Source organism: Oculina patagonica, unplaced genomic scaffold (genome assembly GCF_052425735.1).
Source record: "Oculina patagonica isolate OP01 unplaced genomic scaffold, crgOcupat unplaced410, whole genome shotgun sequence".
NCBI lineage: Eukaryota > Metazoa > Cnidaria > Anthozoa > Scleractinia > Oculinidae > Oculina > Oculina patagonica.
The window spans coordinates 1-9,704 of NW_027558267.1; the positions used below are offsets into that span (position 1 = coordinate 1).

General features: G+C 38.8%; 1 protein-coding gene across 1 annotated transcript; it reads right to left on the reverse strand.

The window, feature by feature from the left end:
• Positions 1 to 2,236: 2,236 nt before the first annotated feature.
• LOC144640691 (SH3 domain-containing protein Dlish-like) lies at positions 2,237 to 7,119 on the reverse strand. The gene is made up of 3 exons (XM_078499776.1): positions 6,998 to 7,119; positions 6,282 to 6,899; positions 2,237 to 4,356 (listed from the first exon to the last, which is right to left on the reverse strand). Exons 1-3 carry the CDS (start codon positions 7,041 to 7,043, stop codon positions 3,890 to 3,892), a joined length of 1,131 nt encoding a protein of 376 aa, XP_078355902.1. The 5' UTR covers positions 7,044 to 7,119; the 3' UTR covers positions 2,237 to 3,889.
• Between the last annotated feature and the right edge of the window lie 2,585 nt (positions 7,120 to 9,704).

A 9,704-nucleotide genomic window follows, 5' to 3' on the forward strand; every position in this document is an offset into this window, starting at 1 on the left:
CTGATTGTGAGGGATAACAGGGCAGGCAGAATCAGGCAGAATGGCTAATATTTTGAGCAGAATTCATCCAAAGCTATTATGCTTAAATGATCTGAAAAAACAAATAAAATTTACCCGAATCTATAGAAACTCAAACCAGTCCGAAAAGATGTTGAATGAAAATGTCAATATTTTACTTAATTGCCAAAATAATATAAATTTATCACCTTTAAATTTCAACCCTGAGTCTTTTACAGAATGTAACATAAAAATACATAAGCTATTACCACATCGTGAAAGAAAATTAAAATCATTTTAATCCGTTGCTGATTTAAATAAGTTTCATGTAAAGGTACTTCGCCAAATTTTGCGCTTTGCAAAGTACTTTAATGGTGAGCGTATTTTTGAAAGAAAACTCCTTTATTGGTTGTAAATGGACTGCTTATTTGATTTTTGTAGAATAAAATCATCTTTTTTTGACGCGTTTTCTATGAAGTCCATTCACAACAATATTCAAAAATCTATACCCAACGGAAAGCAAAACAAAGTTCTGTTTTCTGATGTCATCAAATTTGACAGTGATACGATCTGCATAAAAACTGACGTATTTCAAGAGAACATTATTCCCTGTTTTCGATTTTTCATACACAAGACTTGCCTAATTTTTCGCTTTCAGTGTTAAGAAAACTTACACTTTATAATCTTACGGAACGAAAATGAAAATATTATTTCAAGAGCCATTAAATTAATCTTAACCATTCCGCAAGCGAGGCTACAGAACGCGGTCGCGAAGAAAGAAAAATATTTACAACTTACCTCCCTTTTTCTTCTGTCTATCTCGCAGATTTTGATAAATTGGAAAGAATTCTTCGAAGCTAACTCGCTTTACTCCAGTTCCGGCAGGATCAAGGCTCTTAATAATTTTTGTAATTTCGCCTTCGGTCGGATTCGTTCCGAGTGCTCGCAGAACTTCTCCTATTTGAGTGCATTCCACTTTCTTGTCTCCTCTTCGATCGTAAAGATAAAAAGCCTCTTTGCATTCTTCGATGGAGTCTTCTGGCGATAACATTATCTAGGGAGAAAAATTTTGCCTCAGACTTGCTGTTTTGTAAATACGACAAGCTAGAATCGCGACCGCGTTTAGATTGCCAAAAGTTATTGTTTTTCGATTACATCTGGTTTTCGCTAACAGGTGTCGCGCGAATATGCAAATTTCATTCACAACTTTGTTTTTGCCAACAGACTCAAAGCGATTTACCACAGTTCGCCACAAATCGAACATAAGGAAATGGTGGAACTTACCAACAATTGAAATTAATTTGCGGAATTATTAGGTGAATAAAACAACCCTAACTAGGCGGAGCTGATTCGCGCTCTTTTTGGGATCAACAAACACCGAACACAAACTGACAAGTCCACACAAATTAGTTTCCAGACCTCCATTTTACGCTTCCTATTCCTCTAGCTGTACTCTGGAAACGATGAAAGAGCGCCTGCGTTTTCAAGCTCCATTCGACCCGTCTTATGAATCACTAAATGTAGTTGCGTAAAAAATGTCTAAAATACTATGTTAAAAAATAATTTAAAAAACTAAACAAAAGAAACAAACTTTGAATGAAAATATTTGGCAATGGCTTCTCTTTGTCGAACTTTCAGTTGTTTTTAAATAAAATCAGAAAACAGCTGTACATACTACAAGCGCCGTTTTACTTAATTTTCGAAACAGCTTGTGACATCAGCATCACTCCATCAGGGACTGTTCATTTTTACAAACCTTGATCCCAGGCTTTTCACTTTTTCCTCTCTAGAGTGCCTAGATCAAGTTTGCACTACTTTATGCATTGCACTCACCTGTTCCTCTTAGCTAGCAAGGCCTGGTGCACGAGGAGCACTTAAAGCCCTACCAGCTAAGAGGATCAGGCAGCTCTGGGGAAAGAATGGCATTCCCGTCACAGATGCCAATTTCCTCGAGTGCCCTCCGCTATTATTTCATACACCATATTTTAAAGCTGGCCAATCCTATTTTTAAATTTAGACAAGCGACACGGGAACCCTCCCTGGCAGGGCATCTTTAATGCCATATTATTTTGCATGTCCCCGTCCAATTCCACCTGCCTCACGACCCCCCCCCCCCCCACTTTCTAGCTTCCTCTGATAAACAATGAATGCTCTTTAAGTGACGTCTGTGTTCAGGTGCTTCTATGAGGAATGCCAGGAGTTAACCCAGTCATGACTTACACCAAAACAGCAGTGAGAATTCAATAAATATAATACTTTAATAAAAGATATCATTAATCTAATTTAAATAATGCATTTGGCCTAAAAACACACAATCAGCAAGTTCATTTCAAGCTCAATGTTTCCTGATCATGGATACTCCCGTGATCATATAAAAACTGGAATTAATTTGCTTATAAAATATTCTTATACTGTCATAATATTTCCAGACTTGAAATCAGGAAATGGGCCACAAATTATATACACTACATAAAAAAGTAATTACATTTTAAAAATATTGTGCATATATACTAACAGTGACCATTTATTTCAGGGTGTAGATTAACTTGCCCCGTTGTTTAAAGTACGAGGATTAAGCTAATCCAGGGTTAGCACCAACTTCAAAATTAGTCTTCTGAGTTATCAAGGATAATTTCAGTATTTTTTGGCCTTGATTAGACTAATCCCAAGTTAAATTGTGGTCCTGGATTGGTTGTCAAAAAAAACTTGGCTAACACATAGCCTGAAGTTGTCAGTAGGTCTTACGTCCTTAGCAAAGGCAGGTCACGCTGGGGTTGGGCCCAAAAGATGGGAGATAACTGACATTTCAAGCTACCCAAGACATTTTCCAAAATTATTTGGCTATATTGATAAATTACATGTACTTTGGAGGTACATGTATGCTTTCACTTCTGTCTGCACTTGCAAGCAAAGAGCTCCCAACTGGTTGAAAAAAGTGAGCCTCCGGGGCTTAATAAATCAGACCATTATATAATTTCAATGAGGGCCCTTTCCAATATTGCACTTTCTTGTATTTTGTTTCAGTCTGCAAGAAATCTGCTCTCAAACAGACAAGTGAAAACATACCTGTGAATGTATATCTCGTAATTTAGTCTCAAAAATATTATGTATTTTCCGTTATAGCCAATAAAAACAAACATGGTTTTGGAAACAGGTCCACAACTTCTTTACGAAAGAAACAGATCACATTCATCTCCATAATAATTATTATAATATTTTAAAACATACACGAGGCCCTGCCAGGGGGCTCCCATGTCGCTTGTCTAAATTTTAAAATGCGACGTGTAGCTATTTCATCAAACTTCGCGTCACTTTCGGTAGTAAAATTGAAGGAAAATTGCTTGTCCTTGTCGGAATTTAAGTTTTTCCAAAAGGGTTGTCATTTGTTGCGATTTTATGTATGTGCTGTCGCTACTTTCTGAGCCGTGTCGATTGTCGGAATTTACCCTGGCAGGGCCTCATACATGTACGCTAAAATTCATGAAAGTCACGAAGAAATGTCAAGAGAAGGGGGTTTGTGAAAAAAAGCCCTGGATGTTTTTAGAATTTTTGGTTATGATGTAATTGTCCTCTATTAAATTAGTTTAATATTGTTGTAAATTATATAAATTACATGTAGTTTATATAAATTAGTGGATTTATGCAGAAAATAATTACAAAATATCTACCTTAATATAGAAAAATCTGGGAATAAATATAAATACTGCTGCTCTGAAGTTACTTAGCTAAGGGCTTTTTTCCGTATACCCATCAATAGTGTGCCATTGTAAACTTGTGCATCTGAATTTTGTGTCATTCATTGAATTTATCATTCTTCTGAACTTTCATGTGTGGGTGGCAAAAGGGGCAAAAATCCCCCCTCCCCCTTCTCCCACATATACTTGAGATCGTATCACAGTGGTGTGGTTGCAGGAGGGCGTACACATGACCTAGGGACATAGCCCTGTGTCTTGTTTGACGGTGAATACGCCCATATCCATCCCCTGCCATCTTTGTGTTTCATGTCGGCATAAATCCAATCACCTTTGTTAACAGTCAGCTCATCTACCCTCCTCCCTATGTAGGTGTCAGTGCAGACAAGCTCTTGTCCATAAAGTAAAAGCTCATTGGTGTTACGACGCTGGCGGAATGCCTCTGTTTGATCACTGGATGTAACAGGACTGTAGCCGTTTCGATTTGAAGGAGGGGTAATTAATAACAGAGGTTCTGTAGATGAGCTTGTGCTGTTTGTTGATCTGTTGGATTCTGGTGTTGTTTCTCTATAAGGACTTCCTACTTGTGTTGACAATGGGGAAGCTTGAGTCTCAGATGATCTCCTACTTCCATTCAGAAGATTTTGACTTGAAGATGGGCTTGAATCTATTAAATAGAAACAAAATTAGATAAATTTGAGAAAAATAATGATAAAAAATTACTGACACCAATGTTGCACAGTAAAAAAAAATAAAAATGCACCCGAGTGCATATTTGTTGAGTTATATAAGCAAGTAGGAATTTTTAAGAACACGAGAGAAGTGCATAGAGAAGCATGAGGTGCAGCCGAGTGCTTTTGCACTTCTCAAGTGTTCTTAGACAATGCTGTCCATCCAGCTATATAAATGGGTACTAGCCAATGCTGGGGTAACCCTGCAATGGACTAGCATCCAGTCCAAGGGGGGGGGGGGTTGAATAACTCTTCTTGCTTCACACTACAGAAACTGGAGTTAAACACCAGTGCGACAATGCTGCCTTCCCTGATCGCAGGGACAAAATTTTGTTGCGGCGACAAAGATTGTTGCAAAAATGCACCATGTCACACAAGGTAACATATTGCAGCAACTTGTCCCCTAGTGTGTCTTGAACTCAAGGGCAACAAGACTTAATGTGCTCCACCTTTATCTTTAAGCCACCTGGGTTTGTAGTAAGACTCTTAGCAGACCTTTTTTAAAAACTTTCCTAAATAATAATAAGGGCAATGGCCATATTCACTCTCAAACACTGAATTCCAAGTCTGATAGCGAAACCATAAGGTCTCTGCACCTTTCGCACATAAGCAAAAAATAAACGTTGCTATTTTTTGGGGTAATCCAGTTCTTAAGTAAATTAGTTTGAGTGACACTGTTTTTGAAGGAGTCAGTTGAATGTTGCTCATTGAGAACACCATGGTACTTGTGGAACTATTCTACAAACTTTCCTCAAGAGCATCAAAGAAACTATATATTTTTCGTTTCACCATAGTATTGTTCTCTATTTTTGGATTGTTTGCATCATTTGTCAATACTTTCAAATTCCTCTTTCACTTATTGACTGAATGCTTTTAATTTTGTCTGCTGAAGCATGGAAACATACAATCATGTATTTTAAGAAGTACAGTCGTAGCCCTGTTTTAGGTTATTTTGATAATTAATTGAGCAGTTGTCTATGGAGTGGTGTTAAAAGTGGTTTTGGCTCCCAACCCATACATGTTCTCTTACATTATCCTCCTAAAAGGGATTCCTTGTAGACAGTTTGTGTGGTCTCTACAGCATCCCTTTTTAAGGAAATTTAACAGCAGGGGGTTGTGGTTAAGGTGTTTTACAGAAGAACCCAAGGATCAAGATATTTATAGACTGAATTACCATTTGTCACACAGACAGGCGACATATGTAATAACTAGTGTTTATGCATTCTTCAGCCAATATCTCTGAATATGCAACAAGGTTAAGCCTGCTTACAATGTATTTCAGAAAACTCAAGTAATCTCCTAGAGTTTCTACTTTTCTAAAGCTATTCTTTTCAGCCTTAAGTACTAGAATGATAACATTTCCTATCCGGAAAACACTTAATAGTTCATTAATTGGCTACGACAGACATGCATGGAATCTTCTTTCGTTTTCGATCGTCACGAATCGAAGTCGCACAAACATTCCAAAATATTGCAAGAGGTCTTGCTGGAAATATAAACCTCTACCGAATCCTGGCAACAATAAATTCACTTAAGCTTATCATGCAATCTAGACTTTCAAGAGATTTGTTTGCCGAGTTGATGGTGACCTTCGTAGTGTTTATCAGAACTTCACAAAAGACGATTTAGCGAACACAATACAGCCCGCGGCTAATTAAAAGTCGTGTGGTAACACCGGCATCTTGCGGTTTCGGAAAACTGTTCCCCTCCGCGATTTGACCTTCACTAGGACGCCCAAGCGCTGCAATGCTATATTTTCCCTCAGCATTCGCACAGTAAATCATCACCACAAATGTACAAAGGTACTCGAAGATCAGTGATATGATTTATTAATATATGAAAACAAAAGTAACGCACTTACCGCCATTTTGAAGTCTGTCATACGGAACGAGAAAATCTTTGGGAATAAATCCTTCGACACCTTTCATATTAGCGACCCAGTACCAATCTTTGTCGTCTTTGTTTAAAACCCGGACTATATCCCCTTTCTGAGCGTTAATGTCGTTCTCATCGCAAGCAATGAACTCAAATCTAACGATGTAATCACCGAAATTATTTTTCTTGAAATTTAACGCCGGTGTAGGGTCAGTTTGAACTTGCAACGAGTCGAGAAAGGAAGCGTTACGAAAATTATTCCGCTGAAGACCTTTTTGTTTCTCTCTCCTTTTCTCGTATTCTTCCTCTGCAACACAGTACGTAAACGGTACAAATCCTTCTTTACCATCGTTAGTTATAACATAGATCCAGTCCGTTTCTTGGTATAAAGCTTTGACATGTTGCCCGCGTTTCACAGCGACTTCGTCTTCGACGCAGGGTATAAAATCATGTAAAACAACCATTTTCCGAGGTTCAAATTCAATTTCGTTGTCATCTTCCTCCTTGCCTAGCTCCACAAGAGAATCCACACTGTTGCTGCCAGTGATCCGTCCCTTAGTATTTCCATTTGGAGTGGTGTTTTTTTGTTCTTCATCTCGATACCCTGTCAAAGAAATTGACAAGCGGAGTGAGACCAGCGTGTAAACAAAAACCTAATAAACGGTTTTCAAACACGACCTGTAACTAAACTTGGCTACTCACGTTTTCTCCGTCTCCTTGGAATTCTCATGGGGCAGAAAAAGGCCATGGTGAAATAAAACTGCCGCAGAAAATTCGAAGATCAGTGGACTCTTCAACCGTGCGATCAAAAGAATGTGTGTTGATGTGTGAATAAATGAGGTTGATTGCACTCTGGGAAGTGCTTTTGTCTGATCGTCCCATGGGACAGACGAGCTTTTCGCGGGGGAGGGGAGGCAGGGTAAAAAAACCTCTAAAAGGCTCGTTTTAGGTATTTTCTGGTATATTTATGTGGGGACGGGGTTGGCGGAGATATTTGATTGAAACATCAAACAACTTATACAAAGCAGCACGAATAATTAAACAGCAACAACAACAACAAGTTACATAACAGCGCATATATTGTGGGAGAAGTCATGTCAGTGCCAACATTCTGTTTCATAATCAATATACCTGTCCTTGTTTTCCGTCCAGTTATAATAAAGTGGCTGTTCGCCGTTTAGTGATGTGGCTACAATCGTTTCGGCATCGTATATTCCTGACACTCCCTTTCTCAAAAACATCGTTAGTATCAAGGTTGACTTGACCACCAGTAGTGTCTGGGAAAATTCGCCCACGCCGAGAAAAGCCGCGCGCGCGGACACTAGAGATCTAGAGGGCTCGGAAATCGAGCCTATATCACTTTTAAGTGATACTAAAATATCGTGGTTAATAGTGAGGTCGGTATCTTTATGGTCAGTATCGTATCATGACCGCCAGGCTACGTCACAGGCAAGAATAGTTTTCGCGGTCAGATGCACTATAGCTTACTCAACATAGACCTCTAGTTGCACAAAGTAGCTTTGAGATTTAATATATTACGGCTGAATAATGTAATATTCATGTTACTGTGGGATTATGAAACAATATTGTTACTCAGAAATTAGCACTATATACAAATTGTAATTATTGTCATGAAGTGTTATTTTTCAAGGACTTTCGCTGTGGTGTCAGAGCGATCATTAGGAGACTGGGGAGAAGGATTGTTACTTGCGTCAGAGTCCCGTCACCAGTCCAGTCACGCCCGCGCGTTTCATCGCCCAGGCCTCACGATCGCTATCCACAGACCACAGTCGTTCTCAATCTTGCCTTCCTGTACCCACAAAGACAAGTTTAAAGCAATATTTGTTCTCGAATAAAAGTAAATCTGAGTATCAATACAGCGAAATTCTTCTGGTTAAGCGGGCTCTTTGTGAAATGGGGCCTCCTACGTACTCCAGTATATTACTCAGGAACTCGTTATTCAGATATATTAGTCATAAGCTCTTGTATTGATGTAATTTGTCTGAACAGAGTACGTAACAACCAAGTGGAAATGCGCAAGTGTTCTGAAGGAACTGCGGCGCGGAGCTGAGCGTATAGGTGATGACAAACGAGGTCACATTTTTGCGACTGACATTGTTGCTCATGTTTTTTGGGTGGGCAAACGAGCGGGACGCAAATTTTGTGTCCATGACACGCAAACCGGGTAATTTGTTGCAGACATAAAATGTTTCTGGCAAAAATCAGAACCAATTTTTGTTTCTAGGACACAAACTTTGTGTCCGCAACAAATGTTGCGCGCGGGCAAGCAGGAAAACATTAACCTGCGACCGCCGCGAGAAAAATAACGCCTGATCGCAGGTTAGGGAAACATTTGTGTCCGCAACATTGTGTCTCGTTTGCCACCATCTCAATTATCTTGAAAAATTTAGTCTTAATTTTCGTAACACAATTTTTGGCCAATCGTAATCATTCATATCCCTTTTATTTTTAACTTTCCGTTTTTTGTTACCTTAGTAAACTTGACTATCATTAAAGTAAATTTGTTTGAAAAATGGCTTGATAAACATATGTAAATAGCTTCTTCTTATATTATCGTCTCTTGGGTCAATACATATGGTTCAAAGTTGAGCCACATTAAACTTCTTCCTTAGACGAAAACCGTCCATTAAGAGTATTTTATTTTACGCACGTAAAGCCAGTTAAATTCACCCCCGTTAACGTACTTGAATTTACGTGACAGTGGAAACCCACCTTATTGCTCACATACGCACGCTTTCGAGAAGCTCGAGGAAGCTAATTCTCTAGTCCTTAGTTTCTTACGTGAAAACGAACGCGTTGAAACTCCTGCGTATGAGCGTGGGTTACGTTATAGAAACTTTTAACCGTCTGCAACCTGTATTTTATTTTTTTAGCTTTTAAGGATACCTATCTCTCTTTTTTTAAAGTTTTTTTTCCCCCTTCGTAAACTTTAATCATTTTCAAATATACATACTATACAAAGCCGAGGGAAGACCATCCTCGGAGACCCAGGGGCAGTTAGTGGGGCGAAAGGAAGGAAAACCGGGCAGAAATCGTAGCGACGAAAGTTTTCAACCGTACTTGAAAACTTTCGTCGCTACGATTTCTGCCCGGTTTTCCTTCCTTTCGCCCCACTAACTGCCCCTGGGTCTCCGAGGATGAGGGAAGACTGAAACAGGAACAAGTTCCCTTACAAATGGCCACCCAAAAACCCCAGAAAATTTAAATATAAATCTAAGAGTAATGATAAAGAGTAATTTCAGTACAAAGAGTTTTTCAACAGCTCGAAATATCTTTTATGTGTGAGTTACATTCACGTCCCTAAAAGCGTTCTTTGTCAGTTTTGCTTTCAAAAGCCTTTAATAATTGATCATATCTTAAACCGAATCAAAAAAGGGAGCTTTCCATT